At 40.3% G+C, this 22,382-nt stretch overlaps 1 protein-coding gene across 1 annotated transcript in view; it reads left to right on the top strand.

Moving 5' to 3' along the window:
- Window positions 1-715: 715 nt before the first annotated feature.
- TUBGCP3 (tubulin gamma complex component 3) overlaps window positions 716-22,382 on the top strand; it is a gene marked incomplete at its 5' end in the record, with an annotated part of 48,967 nt that continues 27,300 nt past the window's right edge. Inside the window, 6 exons of the mRNA XM_083855844.1 lie at window positions 716-791; window positions 10,930-11,037; window positions 12,861-12,928; window positions 15,457-15,534; window positions 16,087-16,304; window positions 19,802-19,974. Of these exons, the coding sequence (XP_083711970.1) occupies window positions 716-791; window positions 10,930-11,037; window positions 12,861-12,928; window positions 15,457-15,534; window positions 16,087-16,304; window positions 19,802-19,974 (721 nt within the window). The remainder of the gene's footprint in view (window positions 792-10,929; window positions 11,038-12,860; window positions 12,929-15,456; window positions 15,535-16,086; window positions 16,305-19,801; window positions 19,975-22,382) is intronic.

Raw genomic sequence — 22,382 nt, 5'->3', positions numbered from 1 at the left:
CACCTGGACTCCGTGTGTGTACTGGCCTCTTGCACACCAGGTGAAAGAACCTATTCTGGCAACAGGATTACTCTGCATCCGTGTCTACATCCTGCAATCCCAGGTCTCAAGTCCTCTGTTAGCCCTCCATCGAGGGCTTTTTCGCTCCTGCCCTGATGGCCTGGGAAGGCCCCCCCCCCCACCTCCTGCACTCGTCAGAGGATCTGCGCTGCAGTCAATCAGTGCCTTGAGGGACCGTCACTTCAGGGACTCTGAGGGTGGTGAGAGGCGTTTCCAGGCGCGGGAAGGCGCCGCAGGAGCAGGAGCAGCCGGGCCCGTCCCGATCCAGATCCCGATCCCGATCCCGATCCCGATCCCGTCCCGTCCCGTCCCGTCCCGTCCCGGTCCCGATCCCGATCCCGGTCCCGATCCCGTCCCGTCCCATCCCGGGCTCGGGGCCGCTCCCAGCCCAGCCCGGCCCTGCCCGCGCGGGGCGGGGCCTGCCCCGGAACCGCCGCGCGGGGCATTGTGGGTGCGCGGCGGCGGCTGCGGCTTTCGGCGGGTCCCGTGAAAATGGCGCCGTAGGCGGCGGCGGGAGCGGGAGGTGCTGCCGGCTCCCTGCACTGCCGAGCGGGCGGCGCGTCCTCGCCTCCCTCCTTCCCTCCGCCGCCCCACCGTGCTCCGGCTCTGCCGCCCGCTCCCTGCCCCCGCGCCGCCTTCTGCTTCCCGGGCGGCGATGGCGACTCCGGACCAAAAATCCCCCAACGTTCTGCTGCAGAGCCTCTGCTGCCGCATCCTGGGCAAGAGCGAAGGTAACGGCGTCCCCCCGCCATTCTCCCGCCGGCATGGCTCGGAGCCCGCGGGAGCTGCCCCAGCAGGGCAGGAGAGGTGCCGAGCCCTTGTCAGGGAGCGTCGGGGCCTCCGGCCCGGGGCGCGACAGCGCGGGCAGTGCCGAGTGCCCGCCGGCCGGAGCCCTGCGGCGGGAGGATGGCGGCTGGAGGCGGCTCCGTGCCCTCCTGCTCTGGCTCCCCCGAAGTGCTCGGCCGGCTCCTGAAGGCGCTCTCCTCTCCGGGGAGCGGGGCACCGGTGCCGGGGTGTCGGGGCGAAAGGGGCTCCGTGTGCGGGTTGAGGAGCCTCCGCCTCCCGCCGGTGCCTGCTCGAGTGGAGCCATCGGCCTGCGCCGGGTCCGCCACAGGTCCTCGGTGTCTTGGTGCTGCTGCGAGCCTCCAGCAGGGGAATGAATCTCTTGTCTGTTTGCGTAAGTTTCTCCCTAGCAGTCAGGGCGAAGACTGTTTTTAGTAAGCAGTTGGAGGGGTGGAAAGGAAGGCATGCATCTGCTGAGTCTCCCTTTTAAGTTACTCTGCTTATCAGCATGGCTCACTAAAGAAAGTCATGCAGAACTCCTACTGCATCTTTTTTCTTGTATGAGAGATGACTTTCTCATTAGTAATGGCTGTCAGTTCCCTTATTCTTTTCTCTCTCCATGCCCCTTTCTTCTGAAAAGTCCCTTTAGATGTTTCCAGGACAGTAACTAAAACTTTTGAGCATTGACTTGTAAAAAATTACTAAAACGTGGCCTACGTATGGATTGTTGCTATCTTAGAAATGTAGAAAGTGAGTAACAAGATACAGATATATCTGTCTCTCAGACTTTGTTTCCATCTATTGCCTGATGGAAACAGCATGTCATGGTTTCACACCCCATCTTTGTCTCTCAGTTGGAGAGATAGGGGTTTAATGGATGAACTGTTTGGTGAATGAGGAACTGAAACTGACAGCATGGCCACGTCCAAAGAGTTGTCGTCACTGTCTCAATGTCAAAAGGAGGATCAATAGCAAGTGGTGTCCCTCAGAGGTCTGTACTGGGATTGATGATGATCAATATCTTTATTACTAACATAGACAGTGGGCTCGAGTGTGCCTTCGGAAGGTTTGCAGATACACCAAGGTGGGCAGTGCAGGTGATGTGCTGAGGGAAGGGAGTGCCAGGCAGAGGGACCTTGAAAGTTTTGAGGAGCAGGCCTGTGTGAACCTCAAGGTTCTGCACCTGGGTCGGGGCAATCCCCAGTATCTGTAGAGAGTGGGGGGTGAGTGGATAGAGGGCAGTCCTGCAGGGAAGGACTTGGGGAGTGGATGAAAAATTGGACATGAGGCAGTAATGTGCATCCTGGAAAGTCAACATATTTCCAGCTCCATAAAAAGAGGCATGGACAGCAGGTAGAGAGCAATGATTCTCCCTTCACTGCTCTGCTTTTGTGAGACCCCATCTGCAGTGCTGTGTCCAGCTCTGTGGCCCCGAATTCTAAGGGGATGTGGACATGTTGGAGCAGGTCCAGAGGAGGGCCGTGGAAATTGTGAGGGGAGTGAAGCACCTCTCCTACAAAGCAGGTTTGAGAGAGTTGGGGTTGTTGAGCCTGGAGAAGGCTCTGCTCAGAGATCTTATTGTGGCCTGTCGATGCCTAGAGGGGCCTTATCAGCAAGATATGTTTTAGCAAGGCCTAAAGTGACAGAACAAGGGGTAATGGCTTTAAACCGTTATAGGGTGTGTTTAGATTGGACACAGAGAAGAAAGCTTGTACAGTCAGGGCTGTGAGGCACTGGAACAGGTTGCCCAGAGGAGTTGTGAATCCCATCCCTGGAAGTGTTCAAGACCAGATTGAATGGGGTTTTGAATAACCTGATCAAGTGAAAGATGTCCCTGCCCATGTCAGGGGAAGTGGACTAGATCATCTTTGAAAGTCCCATCCAGCCCAAACCGTTTGTGATTCATCTGAGAAGGGTGAATCACAGAAAACACTCCATATAACTCTAAGACCTTAAGGTTTTTTTTTTCAGAATAAATTATATGATCAACAGCTGTTGATTACTTTGTTTAGTTTTTCAAAATATTTTCCTTTTCCATTGCATTTTGAAGTCTTCTGCAAGGCATTTTTTTCCCAGAATCTGTAGTATTTCTCTGTCAGGAATTCCTGTTTTAAGATTTTATCAGGATGTGGCAAATTTCTACTCTTCCCCTGTCTCCACCAAATCAGCAGTAGCTTCTAATCTGTTTAATACCTCTTGTGTTCTTCTGTAACCATGTTTCTTTTAGCAAGTGTTTTAACTGTATTTTAAAGGGTGCTTCACATCAGACTATGATTTTAAGGTGCTCTTATAGCTCTGTTTTTAAAGCTCTTTCTTTAACATTCTTTGGAAACATTTTTTTCTCATACAATTGGTATATTTTCTTGTTTAAGAGTATTTCAAATATTTGCTACCAGAAATCTCAAATTATTGTGCTAGTTGCAATTTGCCAAAACAAATTAAAAATTGGAAAATAGATTGTCTTGCTTTATTGGAACAGTGTATGCCTTTTCAAGGGCATTATTTCCGTAATGTCTAGTCCTGTTTTCTTCATGACTTTTTTTCCTTAGATTTGGAGTCTAATGTAAACTCATCTAAGCTTGTTTCTTAGTGGTGTCTAGGTCTGTGATACTTAAACAGAGCATGAGAGCAGAAATGGAAACCTCTGTTTATCAACTGAAGTATGAGTATTGATGTGAGATGGCTCTCTTCTAGCAGCTTAGGATCTAGCTCTTTTTTGAAGTCATAGTTTTGATACTTCTCTGTATCTGCTGACTGGAATAATAATTTTATTTACAAGCAAAAACATGCAAGAGAACTGGGTTTTGTTATTTTTTTTTAATAAATATTGAACCTCTTTCTGTGTGTTTGGATTCTGTTAATGTAACTTGAAATCCTTTCTATGTTTGACTAATGAAAGTGGAAATTTTGGCCAAAATCATAGTCAGTTTCTGTGTGCAACCTGTAGCCTGCTCGTCTGCGCACTTGAGGATTATCTGAGGACTTCTTTGAAGTGACAGCTTAAAAAAAAAGTGGGTTGTCTGCCACACTTATCACCCATGTTTTTATGCATGTGACAGATGGGAAGCCTGTTCTTACCCTGCTCTTTATTCCTTTTTATTATCCCTCCTGGAGGGATGCTAGCACTGAAACCTCATGCTTCTGAGACAGGATTTCTCTTGAAGCAGTCAAGTGTAGTGAATGTATTAGCTCAGCTGTAGACTTCAAGTGCATAGAGGCTGAAGAATTGAAAATTCTGTGGAAGTCTCAGTCATTAAAAGTGTGTGTGGTGGTTTTTCCCCCCACCCCCAGATATCTGTGCCAAAGAAATACATAAAAGGCAAAAAAGGAATTATGTTACCACTAGCATCCTCTGTGTCCAGGAAGCTGCATGTATCCAAAGGTGGTAAGGAGCCCAGTGGACAAGCTATTTAGCACCTTGCTGTTTTTCAGAATTGTAATTCTTGTTCCTTTCAGCACAGGGAAAGTTTAAAGTGAGGTGTGTGGTTAGTGGTCCATTTGCAGCTTCTCTGTTCCTTATGTACGATGAAGTTCAGCTGCTTTGTTTATACACATCCACTTTTTTGAAGCAATTACAAGTGTTATTAGTTTAGTCTTCGGAAAGTAATTTATGATGTTCAAATACAACAGAGTTTAGGGACAAAAACCTTAGACACTTAAGAGATCTTTAAATTTAGTAGAGAAATCTCTACTAACAATTCAAAACAAGAAGCTGAAAATATCCATCTTAAACCATTTGTGTAGTTAACCTGCTGTGAGTGTGAAGCACAAGGTACTGATGTAATTGGGTGAAATTTAAATGGTAAATAATAAAGGAATTGATGTTTGATGATTTAATGATTCTTCCTACCTGTACATTCCCTGAGTTTCTACTTGAGAATTTTTGTTCTCCCTTTGTTCCTTCTCAGCACTTCTGTGTTACTGTGTTTGTGAGGAAGCTACAGCCTCAGGAGGAGCTGAAGGGTTCTGTCTGTGTGATAATTGTTCACTTAAGGCTAAGGTGGCATTCATCTCCTTCCAAGTCTACATTGTGTAATCCCTTGCCTGAAATCTTCCCATAAATCCTCATCAAGGAATTTTTTGGTACTGCCCATGATGGCCTTTGAAGGCTTCCACCTTCTCTGCTTGTTAAAGATTTATGTTGAAGTGAATTTGTGGTCTGATGGACTGTGATGTCGGGCTCTCAGTGGTGGAGCCATCTTCTCTCTCTTTCCCCTTTTGGGATCATCCCCTAAGTAGACAGCTTGCTTTGTTTCCAGAACCAGTCAGCTGCATAGGCCTAGTTACTGGGATTTACTTTTTCGTAAACAGCTCTGCCTCTCAGAAATTCATTACAAAATCTATTGAGTTATGTGGAGTAACTGTTTAGTTTGTTTGTTTTTCCCTAAAACTGGTGTTTGAAAGCTTTTTCTTGCTGTGCTCTAGCCAGTCCTCAAAGAGGGCCTTAAAGCTTCACATGGTGTTGTATGTCTGCAGTCAGTCACTGTGATTAGTCTGGAGTCTGTGCCCCTGCAGTTGGAGGTGTTGCTGACCTCTCTCTTCCACATGTTCTCATAGTGTCTAAGAATTACTGTACTGGCTTTGCATTATCTTCTGTGTTTTTCTAGGCTATCCACTCACTAAACCTAAAAAGATTTTTGTGTGCTGAAGTACCATTGGAGGTGTGCATGCTCTAGGAAGTGAAGTAGTATTTCAGTCTTTGGGGAGCAGTTTGATACCTAAAGTCCCTACTGTGGCCTGAATTTAATCTCCAGAGTGTCAGTGGCAGTTCTGTTATTGCTGTTTGATTTTGGTTTTTTAAACTCTAAATTATTGAAATAGATGTTAAAATTTTTCGGGGGAAAAGCATAGAGTTCATTCAGAAGGTGCTTTGGAGGAATATTTTACCTGTGTTAATAACAGAGCAGGTGGGAGTTGACGAAGAGGCAAAAATTCAGTGAGGGAAAGTTCTGTAAAGATTATGACAGAGCTCTTGATAGTCCAAGTTGGGCAGTTCTCATATAAACCTGTTTACTAACAATGCAACAAGAGCCATCCATATTGACAGAATTAAAGAATAGTTATGTTTCCTGGGCCATGCATCAGAGTTTGTGGACAACTTCTAAATAAGAAAGAATGGGAGTGTGTGTGGCTTGAGCTTTATTTTATACATGTGTTGATTTAGTTTCCTTGGTGGGAAAAGAGTCTGGAGACTAGAAAAACAGTTAATTAACAATAAATTTAAAATGCTTCAACTAAAATCTTTCATTAACAGAAGAGAAGCTTAGGATAGTTACTAAATCAGAAGAATGATGTAAAATTATTTTTTTTCAGGAATACTGTATAGAATCATACAAAGGCTTCACTTGGAAGGTACCCAAAATGTCATCTAGTTCCAACCCTGCTGCCATGGGATGGGACACCTTCCACTATACCAGGTTGCTCAAAACCCATCCAACATGGCTTTGAACACTTCCACAAGACAGGACATCCACAACTTCTCTTGGCAATCTGCTGTAGTGTCTCACCATCCTCACTGTAAAACATTTCTTCCAAGCGTGGTGTCTAAATGTCGCCTTTTTATTTTAAAATCATTTCTCCTTGTCCTGTTACTATCTGCCTACTTAAGAAGTTGCTCTCCCTCTTTTTTTATGCCCCCCCTTTATGTAGTGAAAGGACACAATAAGGTCTCTGCACAGGGCTGCCTCTTGTGCAGGCTGAACAAGCCCAGCTCTCTTAGCCTGGCTTCACAGGAGAGGTGCTCCAGCCCTTTAACCATCTTCATGGCCTCCTGTGGACCTGCTCTTAACAAATCCAAGTCTTCTTGTACTGGAGACCCCAGAGCTGGATGCAGCATTGCAGGTGGGATCTCAAGAGGTCACAGCAAAGGAGAGAATCACCTCCCTTGACCTCCTGGCCGCCCTTCTTTTGATGCAGCCCAAGGTGCCTTCAGGCTTTCTTGGCTGTGAGCACACCTGGCTGCCTCATGTCCAGCTTTTCATCCGTGGCAACTCCCAAGTCCTTCTCTGCAGGGCTGCTCTCAATGGGTTCTGCCAGTGTGCAGTTGTGTGTGGGATTGCCTCAACCCAGTGCAGCACCTTGCATGTCATAACCAGGCTGGGCCTAAAATTGCACATTTCAAACCCAGTGTTTTCTATAGGAACAAGCAGTTTAGCTCACAATGCACATAGATTCCCCTCAAGAAGAAAATAGTAATGCTAATGGCATTTGAGACTGGTCCTAATTTATCACTATATGCCATGTTAATGCAATTGCCTTTTTCCCTAGGTAATACTTCCTAGTTATGTAAAACATCTGATATGAGTAAAACAGAGGAGATACAACAGCATTGCTGTCTTAGCAAGCATCATATGTACTCATGGTGTATGTGAGAAGGTGAAAAGTTTTACAGCTTTTTTCCCAGCTTAATTTTGCAAGACAGCACATTAGGCATTTTGCATACACTTTGTTACAGGAAAGAAGCTTGTTGTTTGGGGTTTTTTTTCTTCAGTGTTTTTGGCAGCATCTGTATCTGAAGTAGCTTGCAGAAAAAATTTTTCCCTGGTCAGTGTCACTCCTATAGCATTGAATGCAGTTTAGAGTGTAATTGTTCTACAAAAATTTTGTATTTGTGTTTAAGGAAAATGGTTGTCTGGGATGGTGGACAGCTGACTTGAGAGTCTTTGAAGACTTTCAAGAAAGAAAGAAACTGGTTTAGCTAAACTTTCTTAGCATGGTCCTACAGTTTAGAAACTGATTATAGATGTATTTAAATAACCAAATGTCTTCTTTTCAGCAAATAAGGTTTCTCACAATGATTTGGAAAAAGTTTCAGTTACTACTTAGGTTTTTCAGGAGTTCCCCTGCTTGCTTTTGGAAACTTAATTGACCAATAACCAACCTTATTTAAATAAATATGTAAGAGTATAACGTGGATTTCAGCTCACTTCCCTAAAATTATAGGTAATGTTTGCAGCTTTTTTATAGCAAAAGTCTTGCTGAATTTCAGCATGTTCTCTGAAATACTGCCTTCTTGCAAGTATGTTGGCTAGTTATCTCTTTGTCTTGTGAACTTTTCCTTTAAATTTTATCTTTAGTCCTATTTCTCCTATTTCTGCTATTTCTGAAAGACCGGAGTCTTTCTGTGCATTGCTTATATATATATATATATATATGTATTTTATTTTTTTTTTCATGTACTGCAGTTGTATTTTCTTCAGTTTTAAAGTGCTGGTATCAGCCTTTTGAAGTAGTTCAATTCTAATACTGCCTTGTGTGTAGGAAAGTTTGAATGGCTGTGTGGAGTATAAATCCCTGAAGGATTTATGGGTTGCTTTGTTCAAAGGAGACAGTTTTTAATTTTTCGTTTCTTTTCTTGTGATTCTCTGTTAAGCTGTTTGGCTGCTTATCAGTGTCATTAACTGTGTGTGTGTGTATTACTTAAGGGATATAGTCTGAGAAGTGGCTATGTCTGTCTATATTCTCTGCTGTGATCGGACCTCTGGAAATCGAGTCATGATCAATGTTGTTTTACCCCTTTAGCCTTCAGACAGCTGCGTCAGATATATTGAGCTTGCTGTTATATAACAGAGTCATGCTGTAATCATTTTCTGATGAAGGATGTTCAAATAGATAGATGGCTGTGTATTTTAAGTATGTCTGCTGTCATAATGATTATTCTTTGAGGAGGGAAGCAATTAGATGTGCCTATTAGTTATAAGCTGTGTGAATTTTTATTGTACTGACACATATCTGTATTAAGTTATGTTTAATCGCTTCAGGTAAGGAAGTTATTTTATGAATTCATGAGAATCTGCTGAAGAAACACAGTGGGGAATTTTGTTTATAAAGGAGAAGCTGGACTTGATATGAATAAAACATGAAATTCTGAATTAAATAAAATAGAAAACCAGTCTTTCTTCAGAGGTGTTGAATTGCTGGTACAAATCTACAATATATGAAGAGCAGATAATTTTTTCGATGTTCTCAGTAGTGGAACAGGTTTAAAAAGCAGGATTTGTTGGATGGAATTGTCATCTTTCAACTAGAGATCCTTCTCAGATGCCTTGTTAGGGCAGTATGGAAATGGCTATAATAAGTTTCAGTGCTTTAATTAGTCTTGCTGTGGTTGGTGTTGAAATAGAAAGTTGTTACAGGAGATAATAGATTTTCCTTAAAACTTCCCTGTTACAGGAAGAGTTTGCCCCTTTCCTGTCTGCTGCCAAGTACACAGTTGAGGAATTAATGGAACATATGCCATTTGGGATAACTTAGTGCCAGTATTTGGCTTTAATTCACCGTGCAGAATACTCTTTGAAATCTTGAGTTCTGTTATGATATGCATTAAACCTTGGAATTACACAGAAATGCTTCCTCATACTTAACTCTTCACACCTGGTTCATCAGTAGCTGGACTGATACATTGTTATATTTGTATTTCAAAACCTTATTGCAATTGAAATGTTGCTTAGTCTAACAGTAGAGGAGGCATTTGTCATAGAGATCTGTGACCTTACAGTAATAGTAGCATTTTCTTCTCTGACAATAGAACAATACTCTTGCTCCTTCTGTAGGCCAGTATTGTCAAATACTGTTAAATGTTAGTGATTTTGTCTGAGCAGACTGTTTTCCTGATTGTGTGAGATATTTCTTTGTGTGAATTGGTTCATGCTTGCTGTTCTACAGTTGTATTCTGGTGGAGTTGGACCAGTGGCACAAGACAATGTAAAATGGACATTCAAAAGAGTGTAGGGCATTCAAACACAATTTAGCACATTTTGATTTTCAAATTTCAAACTTCTTTACATAAATTTTTGAAGATTTTAATGCATTTAGTCAATATTTGACTCGTAGTATCTCCAAGGCAATTCTTTTTTCCGACTGCAAATATTACTTAAGAGATGATAAACACTTAAAATATTTCTTCTTTTAGTGGTCCTTTGCCTTATTTCGTTTTTCTGTTCATTTTGTACATATTTGTCCTGGCCAGCATCCTTGGCCAAACCTTTGCTGCATTACTCGGCAGTTTTCCCTGAGAGCTGACTGCTCAACTGGCTAAATAAAACACAAAAGCATATGATGCATTTGCACACATAATTGTTATATACGGAACAGACAATGCGCAGAATTGCTTAGATGGGTTTCTTTCCTGAATTAAAAGGTTCAAATATGTGGCACTTGGATAATTTCTTATGTATCTTTTTCCTTGTGTTATTGAAGTTGTTTCTAGATAAGGGATATAAATGTATCTGACCTTTTATAAGGGCACTTGACACATCTGCAGTGTTTGATTTTCAGGTCAATAAATGGGAATATGACTATGCTGTAGATGCGTTAATACTGACCTGGCCCTATCTTGATGTTACCAGACTCTTATTTTCCCCTGAAAGCAAATACTTGCACTAAAACAGTGCTGTTCAGCAACAAGATTAAAAATGGGATTATTGCATGAGGAAGAAGTAGTGGAAGGAGGTCACTGATTTGTGACCTGTGTGTTAGTGTCCACATTATGTATTGGGATGTGATGCTGATATGTCTGAGCTGGCTTTGAACCAGAGGGTGAAACCATTCAAACTGTTTTAAACAAAACCAAACCTAAAACCAAGATGCAAACTGATGAAACCACTGTTGTGGATATCCAAATGATGATCCACTGGTAGGTGGTGAGCATGAGTGTACTGCTGTGGTGTGTGAGCTGAATTGTGTGGCTGTGTGCCAGGTCCCACAGCATTTCTGTCCATGGGGATGGGCAGATCCAGTTCAGTGTGTAAATGCTCTCTCTAGTAACTGGGTAGACCTAAGTGTCTCTTTCAGCCTAGAACAGAAAGGGCTTAATCACAAATTTTGGTGCAGTTATTTGTGGAGTGTGTACATGTCAGTGTGTTTTGAAATACTGCGTTAGTACTGTGCTAAACTGGATAAACTGGACTTTACTGCCCTCTGGTTAGAAGTGTGCTTGGAATTGCAGCACAGCGTTATCACATCTAAGCCAGGTATGCTTTGTTGCTTTCAGGCACTGCAATGTAATCTCATGTCTCACATTTTTTAAAATTAGTTTTAATAGAATTTTAGCATTCTCCTTAAGTGACAGTTTTCTTTTTTTTTCAGCTGATGCAGCCCAACAGTTTCAGTATGCAGTAAGAGTTATTGGAAGCAATTTTGCTCCCACTGTTGAGCGTGATGAATTTCTTGTAGCGGAGAAAATCAAGAAAGAACGTAAGTGCATCTTGTTCCTTTCTTAGAAATACAAAAGTCTTTATGAATTTAATCAGGTTATTTCTCTGAAAAGGGGACAACTCTGCCTCAGTTACCTAATCTATTATTAATGCTTACTTACTGAAAAGCTCATGATGTAAATGCCATTAATTTCCTGGTAAATATTTCTGAGTGGCTGTTTGTATTCACAGCTCAGATTTTTCTGAATACACAGCTTAAACTTTCCTTGCTGCTTTGTATCTTAGCCACTAGAAGACAAAGAACAATTAATACTTCACTCCTTTTACCTTAATAGTACTCGGAATTTATGAATTCATAGCTTTTCTTAGAAGAGTAGAAGACTGATATTTTTGAAATGTGCACTTCAGGGATATTACACATTAGCACAATTAACTTCATGAGCACCTGTATGAAACTTGCTGAGTGAGTGTCCTGGGAATTGATGGAATGGTTTGTGACTTACCTGACTCGCCTTCAGTTTCTCTACAAGTTTTCTCCAACCACCTTCTTCAAAACAAAGTCACAGACCATGACTTTGTAAGGAGTGTTGCATTTCCATTCCATTGTGCTCTCTGCTGCTCTGAGTCAAGTGTTGCACTGTGTGTATCCAAAGGGGATGTGATGAATTCTTCTTGAAAAGCCAAATATTGCTTTCAGCAGATTCTGCTGCACAGTAGCATATCCAGAAACAATTACTTGAATTGTGCTAATGAAATTAAAGCTTTGTGTTTGAGCTTTGAATATTCAGAGATTGAATTAGGATAACTGATGTCAGTGGTTGTAACTGGTTTAAAGTTCATGTGTGTTTTTTGCTAATGCAGAGCTTCCATGACTTGCTGATAGGTAAATAAGGCCATTAGAATTCCTCTAGCTACAACTCCAAAACATTGGAATCTACAATATATACTTTCTGCCATGCTTTGGCTACTTGTAGATAGCACAGCATATATTCTTTGGGCCTGTTGCCAGTTTTCTGAAAAGGATTGTCTCCCTCATCCTCCTCCCCAACTTCAGCTTGTAAGCATATATTAGTGGTCATGCAACAAGTGACTGGATATATATCCTTCTAACTTTACATTTAGTTTGGAGATAACCACACAAGTAATGACTTATTTAGCAAAGTGTACTTACCAGTGACATTTGATGCTAATTAACATTTCTAACATTTAATAGCTATTTTTCTTATTACTGAAGTTTCTTCAGATGTCTTTATCACTTTGGGTTTCTTTTAATATGGCTCTTTCTGATGCAACATAACTTTTTAAGAAATCTTAATTGGAAGATGTGTCTCCTCTGAGAAGGTGCTTCTGTAACTGGCATTGATTTGAGACTATTGTTTTTCATCATATATGAAAGTTGTGTGACCCTGGAATTATGCCTGACTTGCATCAAATGGAATTACTACTTTTTTCTTTGATTTTATTGCCTAAAATAGAAACAATTACTAGTTTTGGAGCAAATACGTGTAGTTTTTATAACATTCTTGAATGTATATCTGCTTTCAGTTATGTCTTCAGTCCCTTAGGTCACTAAACCAACTGAACGGCAGACTAGACTTTACCAGGACACTTACTTAAAAAAATGTATATTTTGATTGAGCTAAGAAAAGCAGGTATTTACATTGAATCACTTGCATTGCAAGAATTCTCAGGGCTACAATGCAGATAAGATGAAAACAGGCAGGGTTTTTAAGTAATTACAGTGAAACAGTCCAGGATCATGAAGCTTTCTTGGTTGCATTTTATAATTTACTACAAGTATATGTAAAGACATGACTGTTATGCTTTCAAATTTTTAATCTTTTTTTTTTTTTTTTTTAATAGTTGTGCGACAAAGAAGGGAAGCAGATGCTGCTTTGTTTTCAGAACTCTACAGAAAACTCGGTTCACAGGTAGTTTAATAAATGTGTAAAGAGTAAAGAAACTGAAAGCACTCATAAGCATCCTTTTTGTTAGAGTTGTTTAGGAGAATGCTCAGGTCATGAATGGTATTTTTTCTGGGAGAATGTTTAAATACTCGAACAGCTTGCCTAAGAAAGTCGTGGAGTCTTCATCCTTGGAGACAAGTCAAAACCTGACACCTGACTGGACATTGTCCTGGGCAGCCTGCTGTGGACAGCTTTAAATGCTGCTTTAAATGGGGGATTGGACCAGACAACTTTTAGAGATGCCTTTCAACCCCAGCTATATTTTTAGTATTTGATTCAAGTTATATGAAGGGTTACCTCATATGAAGAAAGGAACACTGTAAAAATCAAGGGTTCATTTAAATGTAAAATGGATGAATTTTCTCATCGTTTATTTTACAGAAATGCCTTGCAGTGTATTGATTTCACTAATCTAGTATTCTCGTGCTTCTGAAGTTTTGAAGTCCTCCAGGTCTTTAATGTTGCAGGTTAAGGGTTTGCTGACTTGGATGGCTTCAACACCAGTGTTGATCAAAGAATACTGCATACCAGTATTCTGACAAAAGATGTTAGTGTGTAGAAAACCTGAGTTTAACATGATAATGCTAAGATTAAGATTACAGAAAAGGTATTCTGTGGAGAGTATGACTAGTCAGAACTTGGTTCTCTTCCTCCCCTCTTCCATACTTGACTTGCCCATTACTTTTTTAGTGTTTGGAGCTCAAGTTACTGAGTAAGTTGTCCTGGTATCCTGTGGGTTTGTTATTAATTGCACTGGTTTGTACAGCAGAGTGCTGATTTGCAGGCAACTCTTAATACAGACTTTGTATAACATGTTTCTGTAGCTTATGTACTGCATTGCCATTTGGCAAGCAAAGTGCTGCAGAGCATGATGACTAATCTTCGGAACAAAATGCCTTGCCTGTGTTACATGTTTGCTTATTCTTCTGAATGTAATGCAAGCTATCTCCTGGTATTTTACTGCCTCCTCAAACATTTAAGGTTCTTTTAACCTTTTTTTTTTTTCCCTCTGCTAGCATCTTGTGTATGTGAAATAGTATGATGGCTTCTTTAAAATTCACACAACCGATTATTATTCAAACTGCTTTAGGTTTTTTACTAATGGTGTATAATCATTTCTTTTTCTCATGAGCATAGGGAAGGGCTCAAAGGGATATACATTTTCTGAAACAATGAGGCTTTTCTTCCAACAATTCTCTTGAAAGCAGTTGGGAGAAGAAAAAAAGCATGTGTGAATCTGTTTTAGCTTTGTTTCATCTATTACTCCAAACTGGAAATGAGGTCAATGCTTATTTTTAAGGCAGCCTGTTAGCTGAGCAAACCATGCTTCTTGGAGTACTTGGATTTATTCTATCCTGGCCAGTAGAAGAAGCAGTTGCTGCTCCTTCTTCACCACTTGTTAATCAGTTGCTGTATTAGTTACCTGCAACAGGTGCAATACTTCTACTTTTTGCTTGTTCTTGAGATCAAAACAGAAGATAATAGAATTGTGCTCTACATAATAATATAGAATGTGTCCTTTTATAAAAATGTAGAGCTTTTGTAAATTGTTGCTTCTTAAGGGATGGAGTCTGTGTTGAATCTTGATATGATTCAAGTTTGCTTTATATTCAACATGGCTTAGTATTGCAGTTCATAGCCTGATCAATATTATGAGGGAATTAATATCAAAGTTTCTTTGACTCAGCTTAATGTCCATCATAAGGTTCTATGCCCCTAGTAAATTCAGGAGCAAGGGTTAGTGTCACAGAACTATGGAGTAACAAATCTAGGAACGTGCATATTTAAAATAAATCATTTTAGTACTTGCCTTCATTTAAAAGTATTCTGTTTGTAGCTTGGGCTTTAGCTAAAGTTGATCAGCTTTCTGCTTAAATCAGACAGTCTTATTCTATAAGAATGTGTCTGTTTGCTAAAGACTATATTGTTTATTCCTCAAGTTCCATATTAACAATGTCTCCATCTTAAGCTACAAAAATTTTGGTAGCTCTGGTAAATAACATTTTAAAAAGTAATAGAAATTGAAGTCTTCACTTTTGAGGCCTCCCTGTAAAGGAGAGTGGAGGGAAAAAAGAAGAAAAGACAGTTCCTTGCTTAAAACTTCACCAAGAGTTTTCCTTTTTCACATTTACGTTAAATTAATGGCTGCATCTGAGATGTTTTAAGTGGTGAGAGTGTGTGGGAATGCTGGTAACAGTTCAGCTCTTATAAAATTCATTCTTAGTAACTATGAATTTTAAATTGAACCTGCTTGCTGACCTCAGACCAGGTGAAAATTCATGATTTGAACACAGTGGAAAAAGTCATTAAATTAGCACTACAGAGGCTGCACTGCACATTCCCAGCTTGTTCAAGAATGTGGCTCTGAGTTAGTCTTATTTTTCTGGAAAGTTTATTTATATGTGTATGTATTAGGAAGTTGTATAATTCACAAGAAGTTTGTTATTATCAAGACTTAAACTTATTATGTTTGTCTTCATCTTTCTTTGAAGGGCGTTTTGAAAAACAAATGGTCAATACTCTACCTCCTGCTTAGCCTTAGTGAAGATCCACGTAAACAGTCTAACAAGGTAGGTGAGGGGACTTTTGTTGCTTCTGAGAAATAGTAAATGTGTGTCACTTATTTTAGATGTCTTCAAGTATCGTTATCAAGGCTTGACCAATACCTCAGGTTGTTTTCATGGTGTCTGTGTGTGAGGCTGGAAGGAAGAAAACACCTGATTTAAGTATCTGTAATATTTGGTGTAGTTTTCTTACAGTGCATAAATGTAAAAATATGAGCTGTCTCACATGTGTAACTGAAGTTGTGAATATATTAGATGGGTGGTTTTTATGTTTGCTTTCTGCTTAGTGATGTGACATCTGCTCATGTGATAATGAGTTTTAAATGGAGTAGAGAAAGCAAAATGCAGTTGCAGCTCTGCTGGCACCAAGGTGCTTTTTGCAGCTATTGTTAATGACAATTTGCTGATTGCATCAGCAAATATTTCTTTGCATAAGCATGCAGATATTTTTTGTGATTTTGATATTACACTCCTGTTAACTGAAGATATGATTTAAAGCAATTTCCACATCTTTATTTTATTATTATTCCTCCCTTTTCAATTCCTTTTTTTTTTCAGGTGTCAAGTTACGCCACGCTTTTTGCTCAAGCATTGCCACGGGATGCTCACTCAACCCCTTATTACTATGCCAGGCCTCAGACCCTTCCATTGAATTACCAAGACCGCAATGCTCAGTCTGCCCAGAGTTCCTGCAGCATGGGGAGCAGTGGGATCAGCAGCATCAGCCTGTATGCCCTAAATGGGCCAACTCCAACTCCACAATCACTCATTCCAGGGTAAATTTCTCCTTACAGTTATGTTTGGAGAAGACTTCCTTTTTTTTAATTTTCTTTCCTCCACCCTCTGCTTTTGTATGCCACTGGAAATTCCACTTTAGGTGCACAGAAACTGAGTTCCTGAGCTGAGCAGTTCAGAATATCAGGTGCTGGCATGTGACGATATGAAGCCATAAATGACTGCCCAAATGTGTCCATTTTTAATCACTATCTTCTTGTCTGCTAATTTTCCTTTCCACCCCCAAGAGTTGTGAAACACAAAATCACAAGATGCATTTTCAGAAAGGACTAAAGCTTTTTTGGTTTTGAGTTGAAGACATACCTTTTTAGTCGAGTGTATTTGACATGAGTAAATAAATTCATGGAATGTCATGGAATTAGTGCTGACAGAACTAGATTTTATTGTTATTAATAGACTTTACAATAGGAATACTGCAGTAGTGATAAGATGATGTAGTTCAGGCTTCTGGAAGTGGAAGCATGGTAAAAAGCAATATTTCATCTCTGGACTTCAAGGTAGGAGACTTGAGACTCTTCTGGGATTTTCTTGGAAATATCCCCTGAGAGGCTGCCCTGGAGAAAAGAGGGATTAAGGAGAGAACAGAATAGGATCATTCTGTTTGAAGGGAGCTGCAATGATCATTTGGTTCAACTGCTGGACTAGAGAGCTGGCTGATATTCAAGGACCACCTCCTGCAAGCTTAAGAAAGAAATGAGCAAGGAGGAATTAAAAAGTGGCAGGAGGCCTGCATGGAGAACCAAGTTGTTTCTGACAAAACTCAGATGTAAAAAAGTATACAAAAGATGGAAAGAAGGGCCAGTTGCAAAGGAGCATCCAGGGGCAGAGTGACTGCAATGAAATCCTAAACTGACCTTGAGCTTAATCTGTCAAATTGCATGAAGGGAAACAGCAGATATTTCTGCAACTACGTAAGCAGTAAAGGAAGGCTAGAGAAAACATGGGCCCCTGTTCAGGGGGCATGGACTTAGTTGACAGATGTGGAAATAGTTGAGGCACTTGGTGCTCACTTTGGTTTTGTGCTGGTAAAGTCAGCACAGGACACTGAGACCCTTTGAAAAGTCTTTGTTGCTCTGGAAGGCGTGTCCAGACATGAGATGGACAAGAAAGGAGGGAACTAAGAGTGTTCACCGTAGAGTTCAGAAAGGCATGCTTGACCAATCTTTCAGCCTTCTGTGATGAGATGACTATTTGGTGAACAAGGAGAAAAAAGTAATTGTTGCTTATTTCAACCTTACCAAGACTTTTAACGCTGTCTACCTGTGACGGCCTTATTGACAGACTTAATAAAATATGGACTAGGTAAGGTGACAGTGAGGTGAACTGAACCTGCTAGACTCAAAAGGATTATGACCAGTGGCACAAAGTCCAGTTGGAACCCAGTCCCTAATGGTGTAACCAGAAGCTGCATCCTTGATCCCACCTGATGGTACTGAGTGAATCTTTGGCAACTTTGGGGATGATACAAAGCTGGGAGGAGTGGTTGTTAAAGGAGGTCATTAACGTGCTTCTCAGAGGGAGCTCAGTGGGCTGCAGAAACGGGCTCACAGAAGCCTGCTGAAGTTCAAAGTCCTGTACCTGGGAAAGAATAACTCCATGCACCAGTACATACTGGGTGCTGCCTGATTGCAAAGCAGCTTGGCAGGAAATGTCCTGGGATTCATGGTAGACACCAAGTTCAACATGAGTGTGCAATGTGTGGTGAAGAAGGCTAAGAGCCTACTGGCTTGTGTTATGAAGGACATCACCAGGAGGGTGAGGCAAATAAAATTTCCTGCTGCTCAGTACTGCTGAGGACACATCTGAAACACTGGGTCCAGTTGTAGTACAAAGAAAAGATATAGGCAGGCTGGAAGGAGCCTGGAGAAGGAAGCCCAAAACCATTTAAGGGGTTGAAGCATCTGACATACAAAGGGAAGGCTAAGTGAGACCTGCAGTTATTCAGCCTGGAGAAGAAAAGTCTTGGGATCTTATCTATGTAATGGTATGACAAGAGGCATAGAGAAGACTGAGCTGGACTCTTTCGGGTTAGGGAAAGAACAAGAGGTAACTGGCAAAATTTGTGAGTTGTGAATCACAGTTAATCAAAAGGGGAAAAAAAAACCTTTTTGCATTAAGATGGGGATGTATGTTTGAGGGCTGGGGCATACTGTGAAACACTGAAGTGGGTTGCCCAGAGAGGTTGTGTAGTCTCCATGCTTGAAAATATTAAAAACATTACTTGAACAATGCACCAGCTAATCTTTTCTAGTTGTGCTTTGATCAGAAGAGTTGTAGGAGGTCATCTCCAGAGGTTGCTTCTAGCCTCAATCATTGTATAATCCTGATACAATATAGAAAGACATGTCAGTGAGGTTATTTCTTATATCTGCTTGCTTAAAAATATCAGCAGAACCTATCCTCTTTTCTTGTTCTGACCTGTTCATACTGTTACATTTTATCGCAGTTTCACTGTGCTCTTTAGTCCTGTAGTTTGTGAGCTGAACAACCCAAATCAAAGCTTTCTGTGAGCTTCATTCCTTCTGAACTTCTTTTTATACCTGTTTTTCTTTTTTCTGGAGTTACATTCTTCTGAACAGCCAAAAGCCAGTGTTGTACTCTTGTAGCCTTACTAATGCTCAATGCTCAAGATACCAGAGCTCAGACCTGTTCTCAGGACAGGTGGCTTCCTGAGCTAGTAGACATGGACAGGGAGCAGAATGGACCCACTCTAATCTCGAGGGAGAAGTTACTGACCTGCTGACCCACTCAGATGCTCACAAATGTATGGGGCTGGATGGGATTTGTCCTAGAGTGATGAAGGGGCTGGTGGAAGAGCGCACCAAGATGCTCTCCATCATTTAATCAGTCCTGGCTAACTAGGGAGGGGCTGGGCAGCTGGAGCTTGGCCACTCTGATGTTTTTTCAGGGTTGAGACTTCCTTTGTGAAAATAATTGACAAGTGTGAAAGGAAGGGAAATTGGAACTTGTCTGGATAGTCTGTCCTTGATTACATCCTTGGGCAGTTGATACAAACTATCTGAAAGAGTAGAGTAGCTGGAAAGTGAATTTTCTCCTCTTCCTCTATTTTCCTTTAGTTCTAGTTTTGTTCATAACTACAACTTCAGGTAATAACAAATATTTAGGTATTTCTACTATGACTGTGTTTATTATTCTTATAGTACCTTCACTTTGAACCCATTTCAGTATAATTACACATTTCATTGAAGTTAATCTTTGATATGAAATCATGTATGTCAAACTTAGACTTCCCTTTTCTATGGGTCGGGAGCTTTTGTGAAAGTGTAGGCTTACAGGAAGAAATACATTGCTTTTGTGCTCTCTACCCTTTTTTAAACTCCCATTTCCCCCCCCCTGCCCCTCCAACAAAACATCCATGAAAAACTTGGGGCATTTTTCAAAATTTACATCACTCCACACCATGTAATGGGTATAAAATGAAAGTTTTTAAAGGTGTTTCTTCCTTTTATCCTTTTAGACAATCCTATCAAGCTCCAGGCGTTGGAGATTGTCTCCGTCAGCAGCTAGGGTCGCGTCTTGCATGGACTTTAACTGCAAGCCAGCCTTCTTTACAAAGCACTACCTCAAAAGGCTTTTCAAATGCTGTCTCTCGTGGTGTGCCAAGGTCTAGGCGAGAAGGGGATACAAGTGGTGAGCAAAGATGTATTTGTTAAAGATAATGTTTTTTACAGTTGTTATCTATATCCTCCATTATATTTTAAATTATTTTGGAATCATAGCATGTTGATTTTTTTAAAGAGTGTTTGTCTCGAATGTGCTTAATAGAAGGATAGAAGCAAATCTGCAAGACTGGTATATTTGGCTACAATCTCTTTGGCTGGTTGTTAATATCTTCTTGCACTGATTGTGATTTGGTCCTCTTAAAAGACTGAGTTTGTTCCAGTATTTGTCACAGTTAAGTGATTGTGACATATGAGCAATGATCAATCTTTTGATGATCAGAAGATGATACTGTTTTTAGAGTCAGAAAGAGAGTTCAGTAAACAGAACTTGTTGAAATACTCATCTGTTTGTGGTTCTGTGTCTTTGAGAACTTGGAAAAGTCAACTGGAACACAGAGCTCTTAAACCTATTTTTTCTTTAGATTAGCATACTGTTTAGTGGTTGCATTTAGAACAAGTGACACAAAATATTGTCAGTAAAATAAAAAAAATATAAATACAGACTCCTGAAATCAAAGAATGGTTTGAGTTGGAAGGTACCTTAAAGATCATCCTGTTCCAACTCTTCTACATGGACAGGGCCACCTTCCACTGGACCAGGTTGCTCAGTGAGCCATCCCACCTATCCTTGAACACTTCCAGGGACGAGGCATCCACAACTTCTCTGGGCAACCTGTTCTAGTGCCTCATCAGCCTCACAGTAAATAATTTCTTCCTAAATTTCTAATATTGCTAATGTACATCCATGATTAAATACCTGTAAAATTGAAGCTGATGCCTAGAGGATCTATTCTGAATTTACCCAAGTGTAACTAAGGAGGAATTGTTTAACAGGTGGTCTCTGTGACAACTCTTACCCTAAAAGTAAGTGCTGAATAAGTAAGCTGATGGCAGATGTTGACATACCATAGCACCCTTATTCTCTGGCAAAGAAAGATAAGAGATGCAGGCTTTTGTTTGTGGTGTTTTGGTTTGTTTTTAACTTCTATACAGATAAATTTGGATATTAAGGAACTAAAATATAGTCTGTCTGCCAGCCTCTGCATCTTTCAGTAGCAGTGTACAAAGCAGTGGCTAATAGATCAGAATTGTACTGGTGTATCTGGGGGCAACATTTGGCATTTAGAACCTAATTAACAAGAGTCTTATATGCAGGGTGTATGTGTATATTTATGTAACGTAAATATGTGTTTTATGTATGTGGTAGATTTAATATATATAAAAATAGAAAAAAAAGAAAATAGTAGAAAAAAGCATAAGAAAAAAGAAATTGAAAAGCATATAAAATCTAGCACTGCCTCTTAATTTATTATCCTGATTGCTATAAAAAGCAATACTTCTTGTGTTGAGTCAGCCAGCAGCTGTGACTTTCCTGTGTGGGATGGATATAAGGACTGACAGTTGTCTTAAATGTAGTCACTTGCTGGTGTAGAACTAGAAGTAGGACTGCATTCAGAATATAGAAGTCTATTGTCAAGGAGATACATTTCTATGAATATCAAATTCCTGTAAATATTTTTTTTCTCCGATAGTTGCTTCCTTTTATTTGAACTTTTCTTACTGTTACATCTACACACAGAGTATAAAAAGGCACATTGTATGGCTGATGTTAATACTTGTTTTATTTATCAATTAAAGAAATGTGCACTTGCATCTTTCACTACAAGTTCCTAAGAGGGACAACCTACAGTCATGCACATATTATTATGGGGGAAGATGGAGCTTTAAATGGTAACTTGAAGTGAAGACTACTTTTGCTGAAATTAGAGTAGAATTTACTTTTTCTTGGTTTTTCTTCTGGGAAAGTGGATTGTTGGGGAGGCAGACTGACTAGAGTAAGAATAATGTCTAAATTGGGAGAAGCATGTTGTAGCATCTCAGTTTCTGGATAGTTGTTGTTAAAATTGTTTAATTCTTGAAATCCTTAATGAATTTGCCAAAGCACATGGTGACGGTTTGCCCAAAAAAGGTGGGGATAGTTTCAATGGCTTACACTGTACCTTTTTTGATCTTGTGTTTCCTTTAAATTCATAAATATCTTATATCTCTAACGCAATCTAACCTCTGACTAGAGATGAGAATCGGAAGCAAACTGTATGTTGCAATAGCAAAATCAAAGATATAATTATCTTCAGAAACAATATTTACACTTAAATATTTTTTAGCTCCATGGCTGTTATGCAGTCTGATTTGACTAGTCTTATCACTGAGCAGTGGCATATGTGATTGGAAGCCACTATGAAATAAGCAGCTCTTCCTTCTGGATTAACTTTTCCTAGGTTATTCTGGAAGTCTATTTAAGAATTTCAGCTGTTTGTTCAAAGAAGGATAAAGTTACAGTGTGGTGTTTGCCTCAGAATTTGCACTGGCGTTGGA

The sequence above is a fragment of the Zosterops lateralis genome (genome assembly GCF_965231275.1).
Source record: "Zosterops lateralis genome assembly, chromosome: 2".
Classification (NCBI taxonomy): domain Eukaryota; kingdom Metazoa; phylum Chordata; class Aves; order Passeriformes; family Zosteropidae; genus Zosterops; species Zosterops lateralis.
Note: the sequence above shows the minus strand (reverse complement) of the source record. Positions and strands in the feature narration are given on the sequence as shown.